General features: G+C 44.7%; 1 protein-coding gene across 13 annotated transcripts in view; it reads right to left on the bottom strand.

Annotated features, from left to right (window-relative positions):
* Nucleotides 1–26,140, bottom strand: part of DZIP1L (DAZ interacting zinc finger protein 1 like) — a 59,506-nt gene that overhangs the window by 12,142 nt on the left and 21,224 nt on the right. For 8 of the 13 annotated variants that reach the window (XM_069564751.1, XM_069564748.1, XM_069564755.1 and 5 more), the window contains 9 exons: nucleotides 24,894–25,475; nucleotides 22,806–22,890; nucleotides 19,377–19,498; nucleotides 18,580–18,741; nucleotides 15,669–15,797; nucleotides 7,820–7,882; nucleotides 6,322–6,462; nucleotides 3,860–3,890; nucleotides 2,465–2,518 (listed from right to left, as the gene is read on the bottom strand). In XM_069564751.1, coding sequence (XP_069420852.1) covers nucleotides 2,465–2,518; nucleotides 3,860–3,890; nucleotides 6,322–6,462; nucleotides 7,820–7,882; nucleotides 15,669–15,797; nucleotides 18,580–18,741; nucleotides 19,377–19,498; nucleotides 22,806–22,890; nucleotides 24,894–25,394 — 1,288 coding nt within the window. In that variant the 5' untranslated portion in view covers nucleotides 25,395–25,475. The remainder of the gene's footprint in view (nucleotides 1–2,464; nucleotides 2,519–3,859; nucleotides 3,891–6,321; nucleotides 6,463–7,819; nucleotides 7,883–15,668; nucleotides 15,798–18,579; nucleotides 18,742–19,376; nucleotides 19,499–22,805; nucleotides 22,891–24,893; nucleotides 25,476–26,140) is intronic. The other 5 variants (XM_069564757.1, XM_069564758.1, XM_069564759.1 and 2 more) reach the window with 1 other exon arrangement.

The following is a 26,140-nucleotide window of genomic DNA, read 5'->3' as shown; positions in this document are numbered from 1 at the left end:
TCCCTGCATTGCAGGCTGATTCTTTACCACTTAGCCACCAGGGAAGACCTGCTGACACAGAGGGTAATGAAACAGGCAATTAAAATAAAATGTGATTACTGAACTGAACTGACTGCTATAAAGGGGCCGTCCAAGGTGAGTCAGGGAAGACCTCCCAGAAGTGCTCTTCAGGTCTCATGCCAGGGACCATTGTGGTTAGAGGTGGACCAGCCTACTGACAAGTAATATGAGTGTGCACAGGCCAGCACTGGGGATACGGAAGAAAACCCTCAAGGAGCTCAGAGTCAAGTAGTAATCTTATCCCTTGGTTGCTTATTTAAAACACCTGGGCTCCATCCCAAGATAAGTATGTCAGAATCTTGGAGGGTCAGCCCCAGGCCTTAAGATCTAATTGTGAAACTTCCCAGATCTTCTAACAACAGCCACGCCTGAAGACCAACTGGTCTAGAGCAGCGCTTCTCAAAGTGTGAACCATGGCATGGGAGCCACCTGTCACTTATTAAAAACCCAGATTCTCAGATTCCCCACTCCAACCTGTGTGTGTGTTAGTCGCTCAGTCGTGTCTGACTCTTTGCGACCCATGGACTATAGCCCACCAGGCTCTTCTGTCCATGGAATTCTCCAAGGAAGTTGCCATTTCCTACTTCAACCTGACTGAATCGAAACTTCAGGAGGTGGAGCCCAGCAATCTGTGCTTTAAGTCCTCCCTCGCCCCCAGGGTTGATTGTCTGCTAAGTCTGCACCGGGCATGAGCCCCAGCGGGGCTGTATACTGAAATCACTGTTGGAGCTCTGGGTACTACTGCTGCCCGAAGCCCTGCCCCGCGTGTGGTGATCTAGGCAGCAAGCGGCTGGTCGCTCCTCCAGAGAGTTGCAAACTGCCCAGGAGATTCTTAGTGTGCGACCAGTGCAGAGAGCTGTGGGACCCACAGAGGTCCTCAAACTTGAGCAAGCACCAGAGTGCCTGGGAGGGCAGGTGCAGACAGAAATGGCTAGGCCCTGCCCTTAGAAGCTCTGATTCAGTCTGTGCGGCCTGGGACTGAGAATCTGAAAATCTGCATTTCTAGCCAAGTGCCAGGGGATGCTGCTTCTGCTAGTCTGACGTGGGAAGAAGTAGAAAAGCAGGTGAAGAGGAACAGCAGAGTCTGACCAAGGTCTGGGTCCTCCCTGCAACGGGATGGGGTGTGGAGGAGGTGGGGAGGGGTCTCCTTCACTCAGTGACTGCCTCCTAGAACTCTGTGCCCCCGCTGGAGGATTTGCCTCATCCTCACTGTGGACCTTGTGTTACTCAGGGTTATCTGTAACTTATTTTTACTACTATATTCCAAGGTTAAGTGCACTGGGGTGGGATGGTAGCAGAGGACTGATTAAATTTTGGTTCATCTATCCAATGGAGTACTTTGAAGTCCTGAAAAAATAATGAAGCAGCTCTATACAAAGGGATAAGAAATGACCCCCAACACAGTTAAGAAACAATCATAGAAGAATATGTATACTGTGCTCCCGTTTGGAAAAAGGAAAAGAATGCATACATGCCCATGCTTGTGTTTGCACCACGTGTCTCTGGAAAGAAACGTGACAAACCATTAACAATGGAATCTCCGGGCGGAGACTGGATGGCCTGGCAGGAGGGAGACCTACTGTGCACGCTTCTGCTTTTTCTGCCAAAAGCATAGAAGACTGCCTCAAAAGTAAAGAAAAACATTACATTAAAAAACAACAAATACCCCATGATGAACTCTCTGGTGACACAAATAAAACCCTTTCCTCAGTGCACCTGTTGGGTCACTCTGGAACGGTCACATCACAGCTGGGCTAGGCGTGCAGGCCTGGTCAGCAGGTCGGCTGTGAGCTCTCTCTGATCTTTTCTGGGAGTTCCTTCTCCCTGACTCACCCAGGAGAGTCTATTTTTTTCACTTCTCCTTTGCATCCCCTGGAAACACTTGGTTGAGAGCTCTGCAAATCGGAGTCAGTCACTGAACAGAGTGAATAAAAGTGGCAGGCTCCCAGGGCTCCGCAGAGGGGACCAAGGAGGATTCCTGCACATCAGGTTGGCCAGTGTGATCTGCCTGCTGCATGCTTGCCACGCAGAAGAAAACTGCAAAGGTCACCTAAGCCCACACAGTGAGGCCGCATCCACTGCTCTGGCTCATACCAGGCAAGAGACGGTGGGACAGGCACCAGGGACGGGCTACACAGCAGGCGCCGTCACGCCAAATCCTGACTCCACCACCTGCTGCTCTGTGGCTCTGGGCAAGCCACTGATCCTCTCCGAGCAAGGGAGAACCAGGAAGTTGCACATGTGTGCCTTCGTGTCACATGCCTGACAAGCACAGGGTGCTTAAGAAATATTTACTGCATATCCCTAGTTTCCTGCACCCAGATTCAGGCAGTCAGATCCAGTTAAGTAGAGACAAACTCAACAACGAAGAGGGCAGCCCCCAGGGAAGAAATCGGAGCCTCACCTTCCTCGGAAGAGTCCTCATCTGTGTCCACAGCCTTCGGGCCTTCACAGATCCCTGAGGAGAGCAGCAGTAGTTAGTGTCTCCAGGGCCTTGGGCCCCACCCCGACCTCAGAGAAGAGCTAGGACAGCATGTCAGTGCAGGCCAGAAACAGCAAGGACCTGAGTCGGTCCTCTAGCAGACAGAGGCAGGATGAAGCAGTGGGCACAACCATGACCTGGGAGGCAGAAAGATCAGAGTCCACATTCCAGCTCTGCCCCTCACGAGCTGCCCATGACAGAAGTCCTTGAACTTCACTAAGCCTCACGCGCCTCTTCTAGAAAGTGAGGACAGTCATACCTGCCCCACACTAAAGTGTGGGGACAAAGTGCTGAGACAATGGATCTGAAGTCTATGACACACAGCTCTCATTAATGGCCCACCCCAGCCCTGGGCTTCCCAGGTGACTCAGTGGTATAAAAAAAAAAAAAAAAAAGTTGGCTTGCCAATACAGGAGACGCAAGAGATGCGTGTTCGATCCCTGGGTTGGGAAGGTCTCCTAGAGTAGGAAATGGCCTACCCACTCCAGTATTCTTGCCTGAAGAATTCCATGAACAGAGGAGCCTGGTGGGATCACAGAGTCGGACGTGACTGCGCAACTGAGTACACGCCCACGCCCCAGCCCCAGCCCTCAGATCACAGCCATAGAACGGTACCTCTCTGAACTGGTTGCAAGACTGCAAAAGAAACATCTAACCTCAAGGCAGAGGCTGGGGAAGAGGTGTGGGTTTGCCAGAAAAGGCAGAAGGGAAGCTACAGGCATAGGGCAGCAGAGGTGGGGTGGAGTCGGAAAGGCTCACAAGGGGCTAGCCAGGTCCTCCAAGCAGGCTGGTCCTCCATAGGTTACTGTCGCCCTCTAGACATCAGCACCTGCATCTGTCAGACACGCACACGAAGAAGCACGCACACAAGACGAGGCGGGCAGACTGTCTAGACAGGCATATTCAGAGATTTGGGGTCAACTTGCTGCAAGATGGAAACCAGGTAAAGTTGGATGGACCTGAACCACAGTTGTGAATTAGAAAGAGCCTTTTAATGAGCCCTGCCACTCCATCCATCATCTCCCGCCCAGGATTCTCACCCCCCGCCCGACCTCATGAGACCCCGTCCTACAGAGAAGAGCAGGCCAGGCAAGAAACCCTGCTTCCTGCACAGAATGCCTTCAGCAAGAACCCAGGCTGGAGCCCTGTCTGTCCCGGAAACAAGCATCTTCTCACCCTCCCTGTCCAGCCAGAGAGCCTGACGCCACAGGTCCCTAAGCAGCTGCCACCATTCTCATCCTATACATTGACTGGTATAGCATGACAGAGACAGGAGAGGGGACCAGAGGCAGGAGAGACAGGAGACAACAGACTTACCCTCCACCTTCTGGAGAGACATGGCCTGCATCTGCAAAGACATGGAACAAAGCAGGTTACAGGCAGCAGGGGGCTCTGCTGTGAGCAGTCAGGCTGCCTAGCTCTGTGAAGAAGGGACGGCCAGTGTTTCCACACCATCCCCTGGGAGATGGAGCTCAGAATACTCTGCCCCGGCCCCGCAAGACACCTCCTGCTGTGCAGATGTGAGGGCATGGCGCCAAGATTGAACAGTGGCAATCAGGTTGGCACCAAGCTCCATTTGCCCATGGTGGGGAGGCAAGAAGGCCCCTCTATGCAAGGAACCCCCCATGCAAGCAGAGGGACATAAGCACACAAGTAACCTCAGCCAGGACAAAGGAGGCGCCCTCCTGAGATGTGGGCCTCTGAGCTGAGTGCTCCCTGGGGGGAAGGGGGCATGATGTGAACAGCCACTGACTCTCTGCTCAGCCCCTCTTTTCCAGGAAGTGCCTCTGCTTCCTCGGTTTACATAGTCACAGCCAGGACAGCCCCTTGTGACTATGTGACCCCGACACCACAGCCATAGCTGACTGTCCAGGTTTGGGCAGAGAATTCTGGATTGGTAACATGTCAACTCAAGAGCTCTGGGCAGCTAACTGGTTTGAGTTTTTGTTTGTTTCTTTTCCACATGGGGCAGACATGGAGTAGAAGCTGGCCTTCAAACGGAAAATCAAAACAGTTACAGAAAAAGGAACAGAGACATATCACAGAGCAATGACTTGACGACATTTCACGTCTTTGGATTCAGTTCATTCCTAGACTAGCTGTTGTGCTGCCTTGAGCTTTCTGAGACACTTTGTCAAACCTTATGACAAATCTCCTTTTCTGCTTAGGCGTGAGTTGTTTTTCACTCCTTACTGATGAATGATTCATCCAATGTCCATTTCTATTCCTCCTTTGCTTATCTCTATCCTAGAAAGTATAAAGCTAATTATTTCTTTTCTAACCTCCCTCGCAACTATAGGGTCCACAGTTTTGGCTAGTAAAATATAAGTAGAAGCCTTGAGAAGAGCCTTTCATCAACTTTTTCCATTGAATATGGTTGTGATGGTTGGGGCTATGGCAGCCACTTTGCAATCATCCGAGTCAAGCATAAGTCAGTATGCTAAAGTGAAAATGAAAGTGTTAGTCGCTCAGTCACTGACACTTTGTAACCCCATGGACTATAGCCCATGAGGCTCCTCTGTCCGTGGGATTCTCCAGGCAAGAATACTGGAGTGGGTTGCCATTCTCTTCTCCAGGGGAATCTTCCTGACCCACAGATCAAACTGAGGTGTCTCGCATAGCAGGCAGATTCTTCACCATCTGAGCCATCAGGGAATATGCTGAAGATGGCAATTAAAAAAAATAATAATAATAGTCTAGAATACCAATGGCATAATGTTGCTGCTAAATCAAGTGTGACCTCTTTTGGTGTTACAATAAAAATAAACACCAGTTAACCTATTCTGTTATTTTTAGCCAGTGGGTTCCTAACTGAAACGACTATAAATAAGAATTCTGGTAACAAAAAAAAAAAAAAAGAATTCTGGTAACAAAAGAAGGAAACCTCCGGGCAGCTACAGCTTTGAAGAGCTAAATGTGTTAGGGGAAGTAGTAAAAAGAAAAGCAGCAAGGAGGTGGGTTAGATATGCTGACGGCTGGAAGAGCAGAAGGACACAGATAGCAAGAGGTACAGGAACAGTGGATTAGACAGTGACAGTGGTGCTCCGCCCAGGAAAGCTGTGGGGAGGGTGGCTCACGGCAAGGACCTGAGGCCACAGCAGGGCCCAGCTGGGGACAGATACACATCTGCACCGACCTGGGGCTCAGAAAGGGGAGCTGCACCTGGGCTGGGCAGAGAATGATCCACTATTAGATGAAGAGTCAGAGGGGCGAGTTTTAGAAGAAGGGTGCTTAGTAAGTGATGCCTTCTCGTCATACTAGCTTATCTAACAACCTCCTCAGAGGCTGTTAACTTATGAAAAAGGAATTAGTTAAGAAATGGTGTCTGAGAACACAGTGAAAGGAGCACAGGCTTCGCATGCCACCTACCTGGCTAGGGTTGACTCTCACCCCTGCCATTTATAACACGCACTGTGTAGACTCAAGTGAGGTGCTTAAGTTCTCCAGCCTGTCTCATCCTCTGTCAAAGGAAGCTGGGGAGAAGGCAATGTCCACCTTGAAAGGCAGCAGTGAGCTTTACATGGAGGAATAAGCAAAGTATCAACCAGGCGCTGGCATTCACATGGTCTCTGCTGGTACTGTGAACCCACCAACACAGCCCCTAAGGACAGCAGTCACATCTTCCACACCCTCATCGCTTCCTGCCCCTCAAGTCTGAAGACTCTTCCCTCTCCTAACTAATGAGACTGGAGCCAACAAGTCCAAGAGACTCTAAGGAGACCCTCACAGGGAAGGAGTCTATGGCTCCAGGTCTTGACTGGGAGGAGGGACAGGCCTACCATCTCCTCCTGGGAGGCAATGAGCCTGGCTTGTTCCTGGAGCTGGGCGCGGAGGGCATGGATCTGGCGCTGGGTCTGGGCGGCTGCTTTCCTCTGATCCTGAGACAGGGTAGCCTGGAGCCTCTCGTTCTGCTCCCGCAGCTGGTGGCACAGGGTGACTGGTCAGTCACATGTCTGCAGGGACCTCTGAGAGCTCAGTGCCTGCAGGACCTGTACCAGCAGGCAAACGCTGGCCCGAGCTTCACCTGAAATAGGTGGAGGGTTTCCAGACCTGGGCGAGCAGCTTTCTAACAAGACTGACTTCCTTCCTGTTTGAGGACGTGTTAAGTGGTACTTGAGGAGAATTGAGTGCAGGCCCCTCGGCTCAGGGCAAAGGCCCTCTGTCAGGTGTGTAACCCACAGGAGGACAGTCAGGTTAAGTTGAGGTCATTCAAAAATCATCAAATGGGTGCTTTTAGGTGAAGACAAAAGATGAAGGAAATGTGGTTACAAGCTACCTCTGATGTAAGAGCAGAGAGAAAATGACACCACTTATTTCTGCATAAAGAACCTCTAGAAGAGTACAAGAAAACAATAAAAGTGGTCACCGGCGGGGTGGGTGTCGGGGACAGGTAGATGGAAATGGAGCAGAAGTGAGACTTTACTCCATGAACCTTAATATAGTTCTTCTGCTCTTTGGAATAAACTTGAGTGCATTTCCCATTTTTGAATTTTTCAAACAAGATAAACCTATCGGGGACTTCCTCAGTGGTCCAATGGTTGAGACACTCTAATCCCAATGCAGGGGCCAAGCGTTTGATCCCTGGTCAGGGAACTAAAATCCCACAAGCTGCATGGAACAACCGAAAAATAAATACATAAAGATTTTTTTAAAAAGATAAACTTGTCAGAGGGGAACCACTTGAATGGGGGGCCATCCATCATACACCAGACTCAGATCTAAGCACCTTTACCTTCTAAGCTTTCTGAAGCAGAACCTAGGGCTCTTCTTAACTGGCTTCATCCTCCACTTGCCTTCTCCTCAGGGACATTTTTATAGAAGCTGGTTTCTCTGTCCTGAGGACTACTGCTCTCTCCTCACTGGTCTCAGTGTCTGAACCCTTCTATTTGAGCTGCCCCTGAACTATCGCTGAGGTCCACAACCACCTGGATCTCTCCTGGGTGAGGTTTCAAAGGAAGGCCCAAACACTGAATGACCAGGCAATTCTCTGAGTTTTATAGCACAGCCCTACTTAGAGAGCCTTAAGGGGTCACTGAAGAGGAATCCATGGAGAAAGGATGTGCTGGATTCAGAAGAGAAGGCCGAGAGGCCCCTGCTCCCAGCCAGGGAAGCAGCCCTCTGGGCCCTTTGTGTATTGACGGGGTCAGCAATGGGGAACCGTATCAGCAACAAAATATCTGCCAACCAGTTCAAGGCAGGGGGCAAAAGATGGGGAGGTGAAGGATGAGAGGAAGTCGTGGGAAACTAGGCTCCCCAAGACAGTCCAGTGAGACCTACCTCTCTCTTCTGAGCTGCGTGCTCCTCTTGCAGTGCCTTCATTTTCCTCCTCCATTCTGTTTTCTGAAAAAGATTAAATGCTTATCAAATGGGCCCCTCTAGTTATTAAAATATAGTACAAAGCTAAAAGAATTAAAATGTACTGGCTCACAGAGTCAGCAGACAGAGCAGTGAATAGACTAGAAAGCCCAAAGATAATAAGCCCAAAGGTGCGGGGGAGGCGGGGCAGGGGCGGCGGCTGCGGTGGGGGAAATGGAATCTACTCTGGGGGGAAGATGCATTATTGACAAATGGTGTTCAAACAAGTAGTTAACTACTTGAACTTGGATTGCAAAAAAATAGGAACTTGTATCCTTATTTCACATCTTAAATGTAAACAAATTCTAGGTGGTCAAAGATTTCATCTTAAAAAATGTAAGAGATGTCAGCAAGATGATGGACTAGTAGGTTCCAGTTCTCAAACTACCCACAGATGAGAATACCTTTATGAGAGCTCGGGAATCCAGCTAGAGGTCCTAGCACCTCAATGAAGCAAAAAAATCCAAGAGTGGATACACTGAAGAGGGGAAGAACAGTTTCACCTTATCCATGTTACCCCTCACCCAAGATAGCACAGCTCAGTGCTAAGAAAGAACCCCTCAGCCCACAATCTCTCCCACAAGGAAAGTGAGTGCAAGCGAGCACCCGACTGCCCAGGGCTTGAAGGATGCTGCCCAGGAGCCCCACTTTTGTCTCACTCCACCAGAGCTGAGGGAATCAACATAGCTGAACCGGTTTTCAGCGCTGGCACACAGATCTCAACGCCAGCTTCAGATCCTACTGGCTAGCTTGTGGACACCAGAAGGGGTGGAGGAAGAGAAGGAAAAGGGTAGACTATTTGTACGCAATCAAAGTTCAGTTGTTTCCAGCTTAAAATAGAGTGCTGTAATTATAAAATGTTTTATGACTGGAAAAGGTCAGTTTTCATTTCAATCCCAAAGAAAGGCAAGGCCAAAGAATGTTCAAATTACCATACAATTGCACTCATTTCATATGCCAGCAAGATTATGCTCGAAATCCTTCAAGCTAGTCTTCAGCAGTACATAAACTGAGAAATTCCAGATGTATAAGCTGGATTTATAAAAGGCAGAGGAACCAGAGATCAATTGCCAATATACACTGGATCATAGAAAAAGCAAGGGAATTCCAAAAAAAAATCTACTTCTGCTTGATTGACTGTTAAAAGCCTTTGAGTGTATGGATCACAAGAAACTGTGGAATATTCTTAATGAGATGGGAATACAACACCACTTTACCTGCTTCCTGAGAAACCTGTATGCAGGTCAAGAAGCAACAGTTAGAACCAGACATGGAACAACAGACTGGTTCAAAACTAGGAAAGGAGTATGTCAAGACTGTATATTGTCACCCTGCTTATTTAATTTATATGCAGAGTACATCATGTGAAATACCAGGCTGGATGAATCACAAGCTGGAATCAAGGTTGCTGGGACAAATATCAATAACTTCAGATATGCAAATGATACCACTTTAATGGCAGAAAACAAAAGAGGAACTAAAGAGCCTCTTGATGAAGGTGAAAGAGAAGAGTGGAAAAGCTGGCTTAAAACTCAACATTCAAAAATGGTATCTGGTTCCATCACTTCATGGCAAATAGATGGGGAAAAGTGGAAATAGTGACAGATTTCATTTTACTGGGCTCCAAAATCACTGTGAATGGACTGTAGCCACAAAATTAAAAGACGCTTGCTCCTTGGAAGAATAGCTATGACAAACCCAGACAATATATTAAAAAGCAGAGACATCACTTTGCTGACAAAGGTCCATATAGTCCAAGCTACGGTTTTTTTCAGTAGTCACGTATAGATGTGAGAGCTGGACCATAAAGAAGGCTGAGCACCAAAGAACTGATGCTTTCAAACTCTGGTACTGGAGAAGACTCTTGAGAGTCCCTTGGACACCAATAAGATCGAACCAGTCAATCCTAAAGGAAATCAACTCTGAATATTCATTGGAAGGACTGATGCTGAAGCTAAAGCTCCAATACTTTGGCCACCTAATGTGAAGAGCTGACTCATTGAAAAAGACCCTGATGCCAAGAAAGACTAAGGGCAAGAGGAGAAGGGGGCTATAGAGGATGAGATGATTGGATGGCATCACTGACTCAATGGACATGAGTTTAAGCAAACTCAGGGAGATAGTGAAGGACAGGGAAGCCTGACCTGCTGCAGTTCATGGGGTCGCAAAGAGTTGGACATGACTTAGTGATTGAACAACAACAACAAATACTAATTATAAAGAAAAACTGTAGCAAATAAACAACAGAGAAAGATAAAGGAATCAAAGTATACACACACACACACACAAAAAATCATCAACTCACAAAGAAAGACAGCAAGAGAGAAAGAAAGGGACAAAGTAACTGCAGGACAGTCTGAAAACAACAAAATGGCCAATAGCAAATCCTTTTTTATCAGTAATTACTTTGCATTTAAATGGACTAAATTCTCCAACCAAAAGATATAAAGTGGCTGAATGGATTTTAAAAACAAGATCCAACTATATGCTGCCTACAAAAGACCTAGCTTTAAGGGCACATATAGGCTAAAACAGAAGAGATGAGAGAAGACATTTCAGCAAATAGTAAACAAAAGAGAACAGTAGCTATATTTATATCAGACAAAATATACTTTAAGTCAAAAATTGTTATAAGAGACAAAGAAGGTCATTATATAATGATAAAGGGGTCAGTTAATCAGGAGGATATAAAATTATAAATATACAGTCAGTCCTCCATATCAATGGATTCCACATCTGTGTATTCCACATCCAGGACTCAATTAACTGCGGACTGAAAATATTTGGAAAAAAATTCCAGAAAGTTCCAAAAGCAAACTTGAATTTGCTTCATGCTAACAAATATGTACAGATCATTTACGTTATAGTCACAATAAGTTACATAAAATTTACATTGTAATTAGGTTTTATAAGTAATTTATAAATTATGTAAAGAATTTAAAAATGATGTTTGTGAGTTATATGCAAAATATAAGGGACTTGAGTATCTGAGAATTTTGGCATCCATAGAGGTTCCTGGAACCAGTCTCCTATGGATGGATACTGAGGGATGGCTACGTATTTACACAACATAGGAGCATCTAAACATATAAAGGAAATATTAACAGAAATGAAGGGAGACACAGACAGTAACACAGTAACAGTAGAGGATTTCAATACTCCACTTTCAGCAATGGATATATCATCCAGACAAAATCAATAAGTAAACAGTGGACTTGAACACTATAGAACAAGTGGGCTGAACAGGCTTGTTCAGTCCATAAATAGAATATTCTATCCAAGTAGCAGAATACACATTCTCCTCAAATGCCCAAAGCTATTCCCCAAGATAGATCATAAAACAAAGTTTTGCTAATTTAAACTTGAAATCGTATCAGGTTAATCTTTTCCAACCACAAAGTTATGAAACTAGAAGACAAATAAACGGAGATATTTCATGCTCATGGATGGAAGAATATTGTTAAAATACCCTTACAATCCTAACATATCTATTCAGTCCTAAAATTCACATGAAATCACATAGCCAAAGCAATCTTGAACAAGAAGACAAAACTAGAAGCATCACTTCCTGATGTCAAATTATATTACAAAGCTATAGTATTTAACAGTATGGTAGTGGTAATAAAAACAGACACATAGACCAATGGAACAGAAGATGAAACCCAAAATTAAACCCACGTATGTACAGTCAACAAATCTTTGACAATGGCACCCAGGATACAAAATAGAGAGAGGAGTCTCCTCAGTAAATAGTATTGGGAAAAATGGATATCGACATGCAAAAGAATGAAACTGGACCAATACCTTACACCACACACAAAAATCAACTCAAAATGAATTAAAGACTTAAATGTAAGATCTGCAACTCTAAAACTCCTAGAATAAAAGAGAGACATTGATCTTATCAATGATATTTTTTGGATGTGATACCAAAGGCACAGGCAACAAAAACAAAAATAAACAAACAGGACTAAAGTTTCTACATAGTAAAGAAAACCATCAACAGATGAAAAGACGACTTAAAAAACGGGATAAAATATTTGCAAACCGTGCATTTCATAAGGAGTTCATCTCTAAAACATAAGGAACTCATACAACTTAATAGCAAAAAAAAAAAAAAAAAAAAACCCAATTGAAAAGTGGACAAAGGGACTAACTACACATTTCTCCAAAAAAGACCTTCAAAGTGTCAACAGATATATATTTTTTAAAGAAACAAAAAATAACAAATGGCAAAGATATGGAGAAAGGGAAATGTTTTACAGTGTTGGTGAAAATGTAAGTTGGCACAGTCATTGTAGTAAAACAGGATGGAGAACTCCTCAAAAAAGTTAAAAACCAAGAGAGTTACTCATTTTCCCCAGTGAGTCTCCCCATGTTTCCATGAGGTATACTTGTTAATAAACTTGTTTGGTTTTCTTAGAACTACCAAATAATCCAGTGATCCCACTTCTCAATATTGATTCAAAGGAACTGGAGTCAGGATCTCAAAGAGAGGCCCACACTCCCATGTTCATTGCAGCATTACTCACAGTAGCAAAATACGGCTACATTTACCCCCAAACTCAATGAGTTACAGACATTACATATGCACAGCTTTTTACATGTCAATCGTACCTCAGTGAGGTAACATAGATGAATGAATGAATGGATGAGTAAACTACAAAAAAAGAAAAGAGAGTATTTTTTTCTGGCCCCACTGCACAGCTTATAGGATCTTAGTTCCCCAACCAGGGATCAAACCTGGGCCCCTGGCAGTAGAAGTATGGAGTCTTAACCACTGGACCAGGAATATTTTCTTTTCAAATCTCAGAGTGGCTATAAACAAAAAAGATTAATAATTTGATCATTTTGACCACATAAACATTATTAATTTTGCATGGTCAAAAACCATGATCAACAAAGTTTAAGGACAACAGAAAACGGGGTGAAATGGCCACAGGAGCAACGAAGAGTTGGGTTAATTCCCATCTGTTACACAAACACAAATTGGTAAGGGAAGCAACAGGAAAAATGGGATGTGAATGGAGTTCATAGAAGAAGAATGCTTTTTAAGTTTGAAATTTGTGAAACATCAAGCAGTTGGAAACATTAAGCTCTTTCTTAATGGTCTTGGAGAGAAGCAGCAGGACAGTGTGATTTAACAACAGTGTAAATTGCCCTTCCTTGCTGTGGAATTATCAGTGAGACAGACCATATATAACTGGATTGATGCAAGTTTCAGCCAGTGGAAGCCAGGCCACCTCCTCCCAGCCAGCGAGAGCAAACGGTGCATAAGTCTTCCCCACTCCATCTCCAGTGGCCTCATGTTGGCAGAGGCAAATCAACCATAGTGGGAATATTTTACCACAGAAAATGACAAATGCTGCAAATCAAAGCTTTCTTAGTTCCAGTCAACCGGTTGTTAAATATTTACCATCATACCATTCCAGACAGCCTGGAATGTGAAGTCAAGTGGGCATTAGGAAGCATCACTACGAACAAAGCTAGTGGAGGTGATGGAATTCCAGTTGAGCTATTTCAAATGCTAAAAGATGATGCTGTGAAAGTGCTGCATTCAATATGCCAGCAAATTTGGAAAACTCAGCAGTGGCCACAGGACTGGAAAAGGTCAGTTTTCATTTCAATCCCAAAGAAAGGCAATGCCAAAGAATGCTCAAACTACCACACAATTGCACTCATCTCACATGCTAGTAAAGTGATGCTTAAAATTCTCCAAGCCAGGCTTCAGCAATACGTGAACCGTGAACTTCCAGATGTTCAAGCTGGTTTTAGAAAAGGCAGAGGAACCAGAGATCAAATTGCCAACATCCGATGGATAATGGAAAAAGCAGAGTTCCAGAAAAACATCTATTTCTGCTTTACTGAGTATGCCAAAGCCTTTGACTGTGTGGATCACAATAAACTGTGGAAAATTCTGAAAGAAATGGGAATACCAGCCCACCTGACCTGCCTCTCGAGAAACCTGTATGCAGGTCAGGAAGCAAGTTAGAACTGGACACAGGACATCAGACTTGTCCCAAATAGGAAAAGGAGTACATCAAGGCTGTATATTGTCACCTTGCTTATTTAACTTATATGCAGAGTACATCATGAGAAACGCTGGGCTGGAGGAAGCACAGGCTGGAATCAAGATTGCCAGGAGAAATATCAATAACCTCAGATATGCAGATAACACCACCCTTATGGCAGAAAGTGAAGAACTGAAGAGCCTCTTGATGAAGGTGAAAGAAGAGAGTGAAAAAGTTGGCTTAAAGCTCAACATTCAGAAAACTAAGATCATGGCATCCAGTCCCATCACTTCATGGGAAATAGATGGGGAAACAGTGGAAACAGTGGCTGACTTTATTTTTCTGGGCTCCAAAATCATTGCAGATGCTGATTGCAGCCATGAAATTAAAAGACACTTACTCCTTGGAAGGAAAGTTATGACCATCATATACAGCATATTAAAAAGAAGAGACATTACTTTGCCAACAAAGGTCCATCTAGGCTATGGTTTTTCCTGTGGTCATGTATGGATGTGAGAGTTGGACTACAAAGAAAGCTGAGCGCAGAAGAATTGATGCTTTTGAACTGTGGTGTTGGAGAAGACTCTTGAGAGTTCCTTGGACTGCAAGGAGATCCAACCAGTCCATCCTATAGGAAATCAGTCCTGGGTGTTCATTGGAAGGACTGATGTTGAAGCTGAAAGAAACTCCAATACTTTGGCCACCTGATGTGAAGAGCTGACTCATTTGAAAAGACCCTGATGCTGGGAAAGATTGAAGGCAGGAAGAGAAGGGGACGACAGAGGATGAGATGGTTGGATGGCATCACCAACTCAATGGACATGGGTTTGGATGGACTCTGGGAGTTGGTGATGGACAGGGAGGCCTGGCATGCTGCGGTTCATGGGGTTGCAAAGAGTCGGACATGACTGAGTGACCAAAAACTGAACATTAGATACATGCCAAATATCTTCAAAGCCAAGAGACTGTCACACTTTCAAAGAATAGTTTTCAACTGGGTTGGACTCAAAGTGAGGACAAGGTTCCAGTAAGATACATGGCTGAATGTATTTTCAAAAAACTCCCCGGCAAATCTGACACTGCACACTTGAACGTCACCAGCCACACCTGAGAACTCTAAGAACCCTACTCTATGCTTTCATTAATTGGCACAAGGTCTGAAATGATAGAACTGTGATGTCTTTAATCTCCCTAAGTCACTTTGCCAACAAAGGTCCAAATAGTCAAAGCTGTGGTTTTTCCAATAGTCAATGTATGGAAGTGAGAGTTGTACCATAAAGAAGGCTGAGCACTGAAGAATTGATGCTTTTGAACTGTGGTGTTGGAGAAGACTCTTGAGTCCCTTGGACTGCAAGGAGATCCAACCAGTCCATCTTAAAGGAAATCAGTCCTGGGTGTTCACTGGAAGGACTGATGTTGAAGCTGAAACTCCAATACTTTGGGCACCTGATGCGAAGAGCTGACTCATTGGAAAAGACCCTGATGCTGGCAAAGACTGAGGGCAGGAGAAGGGGGCAACAAAGGATGAGATGGTTGGATGGTATCACCAACTCAATAGACATGAGTTTGAGCAAACTCTGGGAGATGAAGGACAGGGATGCCTGGCATGCTGCAGTCCATGGGGTCACAAAGAGTCAGACAGAACTAAGGGACTAAACAACAGCAACCACCCTAAAACCAGAGTGAAAACAAGAAACTCTGTTGCAAGACAGCACATTTCTTGCCTGGTTCAGGAAGAAAGGCATGGGACCTCGGCTCACCTGAATTTCCATCTTCTCCTTCAGAGCCCAGAGCTCCTGAGCCTGCCTGAGTCTCTCCTCGGGCTCCTCATCCCGCAGGGACCCCAGGTTGGACTTCATCATATTGTGGGACTGCAGTGCCTGCAGCTTCTGAAAAGGCCAAAGTGTAGTTTCATTCTGATGAAGATCTAATTGTGACATTGTCTTTTATACCCTGAGCGGTGTCAGAAGGGCATACTTACCCCAACCACAAGGCCCCAACTTGAACTTACTGGGTATCTGCATGCCTGCAAATATTCCCGAAAGTCCATACTCCCCTTCACTACGGTTCTCCTGAAAGCTCAGCTCTTGCACAGGAGAAGAAAATCCCATGGAAGAACACAATTCAAGAGTGTCATTTCCATTGCACTGAAATTCTGCTATACGTCAAGCCCAAAACTTCTGACAGCTTTCCCATTTCCTCCTCAGTCTCAAATAGGCTAAAGAGAATCAGACTCTCAGAGCCATGAGGAGGGTCTCTGGCATTCCAGACCACTCCCTGAGGACTCCTGCTCCTCTTCCAACAAAGCAAAAAATCTTGGCTGTCACCAAGAAGGCCTGGCTTTTCACAGCTTGGAGTCATGTCACCAATGCCTAATGAGTGCTTGCCAATGCCAATGAGTGCTTCCTGAGCTAACAGTTCCTGAGCTAATGTGAAGGAAAAGGTAAGGAAAAGTGGATCAAAGAGAAGATACCTTTCCATCTCCTCCCCATAGTTATATTTTTAAATATATCACTACTGTAGTGACAAAAGCAATTACCTACTTCTCTATTACTATATAAACCTCATAGACCCTATTACAGCCTTAGAGAACTGTTAAGCCCCTGAGTTTAACTTCACATTCTTATTATCTTTAACTCTTCGGCTAAAGCAATATTGGGTCCAAATGTTAACCATTTCTCATACAAAATATAGTAGTCCGTCAGAGTTATGTCTGACTCTTTTGAGACCCCGTGGACTGTAGCCCACCAGGCTCCTCTGTCCATGGGATTTCCCAGGCAATAGTACTGGAGTGGATTGCCATTTCCTTCTCCAGGGGATCTTCTCAACCCAGGGATCGAACCCAGGTCTCCCACATTGTAGACAGACGCTTAACCGTCTGAGCCACCAATTACTCTAACTGGACTTAACCTACATCTAATCTAAAGTTCTCTCTTTAGTGAGATGATTTAGCTGAATACATTCTGAAAATACTTCTCCTCAAACCTTTTCCCTGATACAGCTCCCCCAGTGACTCAGCGGTAAAGAATCTGCCTGCTATGCAGGAGAAGCGCTAACCTCTGGGTCAGGAAGATCCCTTTGAGAAGGAAATGGCAACCCACTCCAGTATTCTTGCCTGGGAAATTCCGTGACAGAGGAGCCTGGCAGGCTACAGTCCATGGGATCCCAGAGTTAGACATGACTGAGTGACTAAAACACAACATTCTGAAAATATTTTTCAAAATGTTTCCCTTACACAGGTTTATATGGGAAGATACAGTCCAAGGATAATTTTGATAAGTTTTTTGTGAATAAATTTGATAATATATCCAGTAGAGGAGCAGAGCTTTGAAGTTTAAGGAGCTGGGTTCAAATCCCAGCTCTACCTCTTAAAACAGCTGTTTGACTGTGGGCAAATGTGGCCTCAATGTCTTTGCTTGAAAAGGGGGAACGATAATAGCTTTTTTTTTTTTTAAGGCATTTTATTTTCTACCTTTTGTACTCACTGTGCAGCATGTGAGATATCCAATCAGGGATCAAACACGCACCCTGTACAGTGGAAACCTTAACCACTGGACCACCAGGGAATTCCTTTAAAAAATAAATTAGGGAGGATTTCCCTGGTGGTCCAGTGGATAAGAATCCACTGCCAATGCAGGGGACACGAGTTCAGTCCCTGGTCCAGGAAGATTCCACATGTAGAGGAGCAACTAAGCCCCTGCATCACAACCACTGAGCCTGTGTGCCCAAGCTCCTGAAGCTTGCATGCCCTAGAGCACGTGCTCCACAACAAGAGAGACCTCCACGATGGCAAGCCTGCGCACGGCAACGAAGAATAGGCCCTGCTCGCCGCAACTAGAGAAAGCCCACACGCAGCAATGAAGACTTAGCACAGCCAAAAATAAATAAAATTTTTAAAAGCAAACTTAGGGACTTCCCTGGTAGTTCAGTGGTTAAGAATCCACCTTGCAATGCAGGGGACACAGATTCAATCCCTGGTTGGGGAACTAAGATCTCTAGGCTACAGAGCAACGAGGCCTGCATGCTGCAACTAGAGAATCTGTACCACAATAAAAGATCTCTCGGTGCTGCAACTAAGATCTGATACAGCCAAATAAATCAATCTTTTTTTTAAAAAGAAATTAACAAACTAACAACACGCCTACCTTTAGAATATTAGAGTTGTTTGGTTGTTATAAGAATTAAAAGCTAGTGTATATAAAGAACTTTGTACAGGGGTTAGAAATATTTCAATAAATATTAGTTACTATGTGACTCCACAGGCCCCAACAGAGTGCCTACTTGTAACCACCACTCAGCAAATACTTGTTAGAAGAAAAATGTATCCATTTACATTTTGCCTCATTTCTTGTCCAGTGAAGCCCTTTGCAAAAATAAGCATAACATCTCTGGAGTTCTTACTATAATATATGCCAGATAATGTTAGGTATTGTTGATGTGCTAATTTAACCCTTTCAGAAACCTATCTTACAGAAAGGAAACTGAAGCAAAGGAAGATTAAAAGTAACACGCCCAAGATCACACAGCCAGTATGTGATGGAGCATGGGTTCAATACCAACCACTGCCCTCTTGTATCTGGACTCATAGAACTAGTACAAAGAAATAAATTTTGTGAACAAACAAGCAGATTTTCAGCTAAAGAACTCTGAGAAGTCTTTTAGGTTGGGTACCTCCTCTAAGGTAGAGTTCTGGTTGGCAACACTTTTAAATTCATCCCAAAATAATTTTTTGAGCTTGTCTATTTCCCCATATAGCTTCGCCCACTCTTTTTCTTTCCATTCATCAAATTCTTTCTTAGCTTCTGCTTCCCTTTGGCGAATGATCTCTGCTTCCTACAAAGAAAAGCAAGAACAAGAGAATCATTAATTCCACACTATGACAAATATTTACCAAGAAACTGCCAGGGCCCCTTTTCCATGTAAGTCACTATGGAGACCCAAAGAACATTTATCCCCCAGTTCCCAGTGTTTGGACTGGGAATGGAATTAGTCTTATCTGAACTGTAAAGGATGGAGATCACGTCTCTTTTCTCTTTATATTCTTCATGATGCCTGGCAAGGAGTGAAGAATGAATAAATGACGGAAGGCGTGACGCAAGTGTATGTATTTTCATTCTACAAATATTTACTGAATGCCTCCTCTGAGCTGCCTTCTGGAGTTTACCCAGTCTTTCTCCTCCAAAAGCTAACAGTATGTTGTAGGAAGTTAAAATACAGGTTCAAATGCCCGCAGAGGGTGCAAACACAGGAAGCTGCAGCTCTCTTTCGGCCACACAGTTCTAGCCAAATAACTGAATTTTCCTTCCCAGACTACCTAAAATCACTTGGCACACCCGGAAAGACACCATCCTAGCCCTGACTCTCAGCTCTGGGAAACAGCCAGAATGTCAACTCTGGGATCTGAGCACATTACGGGTCTCCTGGCCAGTCCATCACCAAATCCCCTGCCATTTCTCCTCCACACCCACCTGGAGCTGCCGCTGCCTCTCCGCCTGCCTCTGGGCTTCCAGCTCCCCCTGGGTCCACTTCAGTTTGGCCCGTAGCTCTTCTAACACCTCTTCCACTGGCTGCTCCTGCTTCCTCTGCTTTCCTGTGGGAACCACGCAAAGCGAGAGTGACCAGCATGTCAGAGTCAGTGGTGTGTACAGTTCCTTGTGTGAAGTAGCACCTCAGTCTGAGACCAGCTTTACACTGTACACTGACTCTGGGCAAATTATCCCTGACCCTCTGTTTCTCCAAAGTGGAAAATGGAAGCAATAACAGCACCTAACCCAGAGGGTCAGGAGGAGAAGGACAGAGGATAAGATGGTTGGATGGCATCAGCAACTCAATGGATATGAGTTTGAGCAAGCTCTGGGAGTTGGTAATGGACAGGGAAGCCTGGCGTGCTTCAGTCGGTGGGGTTGCAAAGAGTCGGACATGACTGAGCAACTGAACTGAACTGAACTGAACCCAGAGGGTCATTGTGAGGATGAAACGTGATAACGCAAAGTGCCTAGCATAGCACCTGGCAGGACAGCTCAATACATTGTCATTTAAAATAACTATTTTTTAAATATGTATTTATTTTTGTTTATTTATTTGGCTGTACCAGATCTTTGGTTGCAGTATGTGGGATCTAGTTCCCTGACCAGGAATCGAATCTGGGCCCCTTCTACTGGGAGCTCGGAGTCTTAACCGCTGGACCACCAGGGAAGTCCCTAAAATAACTGCTTTGACAGAACTTACAAATGGGAAACATGAATGTGAAACCGGTAGAGTAACAGAATCAGGATATGTACACACTGATTATTAATACAAAGAGGGGGATTTAAAGTAATAATAAGAATTGTAGTTTTAAGTTCATTCTTTTCAGTAATGTAGTACAGTTCAAATGTGTAGTTTTAAATTTCAAATTAAAAAAAGGTACTGTGTACTATGAAGAAAACTCGAATTATAGAAGAATATTCTAACTAAACCACATACTTATAAACGAGTTAAAGGTTAACGAAAAAGACACCAATTTTACTTCAACATTTGTTACTTTTCAAAGTACATTTAGGGATTATTAGATGGTACTTTTATTAAAACTTCAAGCTTTTTTTTTTAAAGATATATGGCTTTTCTCAAATGGGGCTTTTTAGAAACAAGCAACTTTTAGATGCAGTGAAAATTAATTTGGATTAATAAAGTGATTTGAGGGACTTCCCTGGAAATCCAGTGGTTAAGATTCAGGGCTTTCACTGCCAGGGGCACAGGTTCGAACCCTGGTCAGGGAACTAAGATTAGGCATGTCATGTGGCACTGCCAAAAATATAAAATCACAAAATAAAAATAAAGTGATTTGAGGTGAGTCTGGAATGGGAGAACTGCAGTATCTGAGAAGTCAGCTGCCTGATATAAATTACTGAACACTAATGTAGCCAAAGTTGGCTTAATTGTTGTTGTTTTAGTTGCTAAGTCACGTCCAACTCTTTTGGGACCCCACGGACTGTAGCCTGCCAGGCTCCTCTGTCCATGGGATTTCCTTAAGAACGTACTTTTCCTCTCCGTATTTCCCCAGCACTGTTCATTAAGGAAGTAATATGGAACATGCACAAGGATTTATGCACAAGAGTGTTGCCACCATGTGATTTATAATTGGAGAATGTTTTAGTTATCCACATAAATTAAGAAATAATTCAGTTGTGAAGTAAATTATGATCACCACATGATGAAATACTATTCAGCCATTAGAAACCATGTTTTCAAAGATGATTTAATGATTTAATGATTAATTGAAAATAAGCAGTATCAAAACTGCATCTTATATGATAATATTCATACACAAAAAATAATGACCACAGACACACCAACGTATTAGCTGCAGATGATATCGTCCATGGTTTTTATTTTCTCTTTTCTACCTTTCTGCACTTCAATTTTCTACATCAAAGGCATGTATTTTCTAATTTCTTACTGTGGTAAATATACCTAACATAAAATTTACCATCTTAGCCATTTTTAAATGTACAGTTCGGTAGGACTAAATACATTCATAATGTTGTTCAATCATCACCACCACCCATCTTCAGGACATTCTTCATCTTGTAAAACAGAATCTCTGTCCTTACTAAACACTAACTTCCCATCCCCTCTTCCTCCAGCCCTTAGCAACCTCCATTCTACCTTCTGTTTCTATGCATTTGGCTATTCCATGTACCTCATATAAGTGAAATCATATGGTATTTGCCCTTTTTTAACTGACAGTTCACTTAGCAAAATAACCTATCGTAGCAAATTGCAGAATGACCTTTCTTTTTAAGGCTGAAAAACATTTCTTTGTATCTCTCTCTCTCTCTCTCTCTCTCTCTCTCTATATATATATATATATATATATATATACACACACACACACATACATATACCACATTTTGCTTATTCATTCATCTGTCAGTGGACATTTGAGTTGCTTCTCCACCTTTAGTTACTGTGAATAATGCTCCTAGGAAAATGAGTATACAACTATCTCTTCAAAAACATATATCATTTCCAGAAAAAAGTATTTAATAAATAGAAAATCTGTTTTTCTTTAGTTGCCTCCAATGTAGAACCAAGAAGAATCAGATATATAATAAACGCATAGTAACTAGGTGACTAGTGCTATTTTAAAATTCTGTTCTTTCAAAAGGAAATTAAAATAAAGGGAAAAATGTTTTATTCAATGAGATTTTATATTTAATTTATATTACATTTTATCATAACATATTTGCATTAACAGCTATTTCTTCTTGAACCTCAAAAAATCTCTTAAAGGGGAAAACATATAGCCTTGCTACTTGTTTTAGAACTTGAAACAGTAAAATTACAGTGATTAAATCATAATGAGTTAATGTGCATTAAAAAGTCAAAGAACGGGTCTGACTGCTCCTTGGGCCCAGTTAGGCTTATTCATAGTCAGCACCAGATTCACAGAAGGCTGGGCGGTAAGGGCCCATCCAAGTCACTGTGTCTAACTGCCCCATTCACAGTCAAGGACACTGAGACTCAGAGGAAAACCACCCTAACCACGGTCACATAACAGAAGGGGACGAAGTGAAGACTGGAACCTACCTGTCTGACTCCCAGCCCTTTTCCTCTAAACATGGGGTCAGAAGTGTTCCTAAGCACCTGTGGGATCCCTCCACGTGGATGGTGGGATCACCGGCTCCTCGACTGGATGATGAGGTTCTGAGCTTTGTACACGTCCTCTACCTGCTGAGCTGGCTGGGAGTCAGACAGGCAACGTCCAGTCTTTTTCTGTCCCTTATATCATGTGACCACGGTCAGTGTTTCCTCTCTGAGTCTCAGTGTTCTTGACTGTGCATGGGACAGACTGAGTGACTCTGAAGGGCCCTTACCTCCCAGCCGTCTAGAGACGCCCAGGCCCTTCCACTCACCGCCTTCCACCACGCCTGCGTGCCTGCGCTGGATGTGGCCCCGGAGAAAGGTGGCATTCATGAAGGTCTTGTCACACAGGTGGCACTACACAGAAGAAAGCAGTGGGAAATACAGGATCAGCTCACCTGAGTCATCCTGGGATGATTCTCCCTCCATCAACATTCCCATTCCTTGGGAACCCTGGGCTGCTTCACAAATGAAGAGCTTGATTTACAAAGTAAGGAAGCGATGTGAATCATATATATATACATATATAAAACATATATATATACGTTGCTGTTGTTTAGTTGCTAACTCATGTCCAACTCTTTTGCAACCCTATGAGCTGTTGCCCCCAGGTTCCTCTGTCCATGGGATTTTCCAGACAAGAATATAGTAGTGGGCTGCCACTTCCTTCTCCAGGAAATCTTCCCAACCCAGGGGTCGAACCTGCATCTCCTGCATTGCTGGCGGATACTTTACCACTAAGCCATTCTATACACATACATATTTTTTATACAGCCCCTTCAAAATATTTATTTTCTGAGCTTTAAAACACTACCAGCTGTAGGGAGCTATGAACAAAAACTAGGCATTTGATAATACCAAGGAATTTTTGTGGGTTTTTCAGGGCATGATGATGGTATTATGCTTATGTTTAAAAGTAGGAGTCCTTGCTTTTCAGAGATACAAAGTGAAATATTTACAGATAAAGTCATATGACTGATACACTTCAAAATAATCCAGGGGTAGGGGGGAAGTGTGTATGGGAACGTATGCAACAACATTGGCCATGAGTTGAAAACTATTGGGCTAGGTAGTATGCAAATGAAGGTTCGTTATATTATTCTCTCTACTTTTGTATACATTTGATATTTTCCATAATTTCCCCCTCCTCCCCCCCTTCCCTGCTTCCCCTTTCCCACCCCAAGCAGCACATTCACAAAGCAGGCACCAAACACGGCCCTCTGCCATGCCAGCTCTGAATCTGGGAAAACGAAATACTGGCATTGCAGTGGCCCAACTTGCTACCACACAGACAGACTCTTTCTAAGAATGGAATCCACACTGACAAAGAATTGCCAAAAGCTGCAGAGAGAGAAACTAGATTCTGGTGCCATTATCTGAGTCCACCATAATCCTAGATTTTTCAGTTCAATTAACCAATAAATTCCTTATTGGCCTAAGCCAGGTTAAACTGCTGTTTTGTAATTTACTACTGGAAAAGGTCTGACCCTTTTATCATAATTAACATTGCATCAATTGCATCCATTACCATTCTAGTCACTAACATCATATCTTAGTGATTCCTTCTGTCCAGTCGCCCTTACACTGTGAATTTCTGAAAAATCTGAACCAGCATGATTGGTGCCTTCATCCTCAGAGCCTGCCAGAGGATCTAGCCACCAACAGTTCATTAAAGGGCAACTGATCCCAATCTACACTTTTCATGGAAAGAGACGCAAATGCTCAAATGCTACTTTGGGTGATGAGCTGTCACTTGGTTGACTAATGGAGTCACTTTTCCAGAACGGGCTTGTCTTCACCAGTTCCTTGTCACACACTGATTTCACACATACCCTCACACATCTCTTATACATGTTTATCACATCACACCTCTTCACACATACACACTTAAGCTCTATACACACACACACCCTTCATACATCCACACATGCAACAAAAGTATGTCTTTACATGCGCATTTTACACAAGCGTGTTATATGCCACACATTCTACACACACACATGCACACACCATTCACAGACATAACCCTCCAAGCAATCATACGCACACCTTAGGTATGTTTACCCACCATCTGTAAACTCACACACACCCTGCATGTGTTCACACATGCACAATGAGACATAACACATAAGACATCTATACTCTGAACTCATACACACCTGCCACACAACTCCACACGCATTGTAGACCTAACCAGACTGCAGAGGGCTCTCTGGTGATGAATGGCATCTCTAAAACCTGGGCCCAGCCCCAGTGAGAATGGCCACAGATGCCTCGGGGCCCAGGCAGCAGTGCCACAGAGGTGGCCACTGGCTGGGCGCACAGCCCTCCCAGGGTCCCCGCCCCACAGCAGTGCTCACGGTATGGTAGCTGTGGGCGCCCGTCTGCAGAAGCAGCTGCTGCAGGGCACTGATCATCTTGCGCCGCCGCCGGCTCTCCTCCCGCACGCCCTTGAGCTCGTCGGCCTGGCGGCCCAGCTCCTGCTGGCCACGCTCCTGCTGGCCCAGGCTGGCCTGCAGCCGCGCCTCCAGCTGGGCCACGCTGGTGCTCAGGCAGTCCTGGCAGTGCAGCAGGTACTCGATGCTGAGCTGCGCCAGCCGCAGCACCTTGAGCAGCACTGGGTCCACGGGCTGCCCACAGCGGCCGCACACCTCCCGGTCCAGGTTGCAGAAAGTGACACCAGCGATGTTCTCCTGCAGGGTAGCCACATCCAGCTCCCGTGCCACGCGGTCCACATCCAGGGCACTGATGCGCCTCCAGTCCACACTCTCACGGCGAGGCTGGAACTTGAAGGTGGGAAGAGTGTAGGCCCCAAAGAGGGGGCTACTGAGGCCCTGGGCAGTGGGGGTAGGAGACTGCATGGGTGGGGGAAGCCCTGGGCTGGCCACCAGGGAAGGGTGCCACCAAGGCCACGGCCACAGGCACAGGAGCTGAGAGAGGGCCTGGAAAATGAGAAGAGAATTGAAGTTAGGCCTGCTGCACATGGCTGCGTGTACCATACTGGACAGCAGGAGGCTTAGTGTGCAGTGTGCGCTGACATGGCCAAAGCAAGGGTGTGGGCTTTATAACATACAAATGTGGGTTCAGATCCTCAGCCTTGAGCAAGATCCTTTGTATTACTAAGCCTCCATGTGTATTGGGAATCATGGTGCCTCCTCTGCAGGCCTGTGGTTAGGAATGAGGCAGGAAAAACACCCAGCCCAGTGCCTGACACATAGGAGGTCCTCAGTGTACCACCCCCCCACCCCCCCCACCATGCCCAAGTGCACTGCAAGAGAGCCTGCCAGAGGGCTGGGTCAGGAAGGAGCTGTCAAATGTATATGGAAGTCTTTCTGCAACCCTATACTGATCTCAGGATAAAGTCCAGTAACTTTGCCTTGGGAGGCAGAGCCACTTAACAGTGGACATTAAATGGTTCTCCTTCGGTAACTTCAAAATTTAATGGACGGGATGGGCTACAGTTTCCAGTTTCCCCTGCTGTAAGGTGGACCCCATGTTTTCTTTAGTGGGATGTGAGTGAAATGATGTCCAGCTCTGCCACGGGGTGGCGCTCAAGACAGCAGCTGGGCCTCTGCACAGAGATCTTGTTCAGTCCACGATGGTCTCT

The sequence above is a fragment of the Ovis canadensis genome, chromosome 1 (genome assembly GCF_042477335.2).
Source record: "Ovis canadensis isolate MfBH-ARS-UI-01 breed Bighorn chromosome 1, ARS-UI_OviCan_v2, whole genome shotgun sequence".
Taxonomy (NCBI): Eukaryota; Metazoa; Chordata; class Mammalia; order Artiodactyla; family Bovidae; genus Ovis; species Ovis canadensis.
This window is presented reverse-complemented; position numbering and strand designations above follow the sequence as displayed.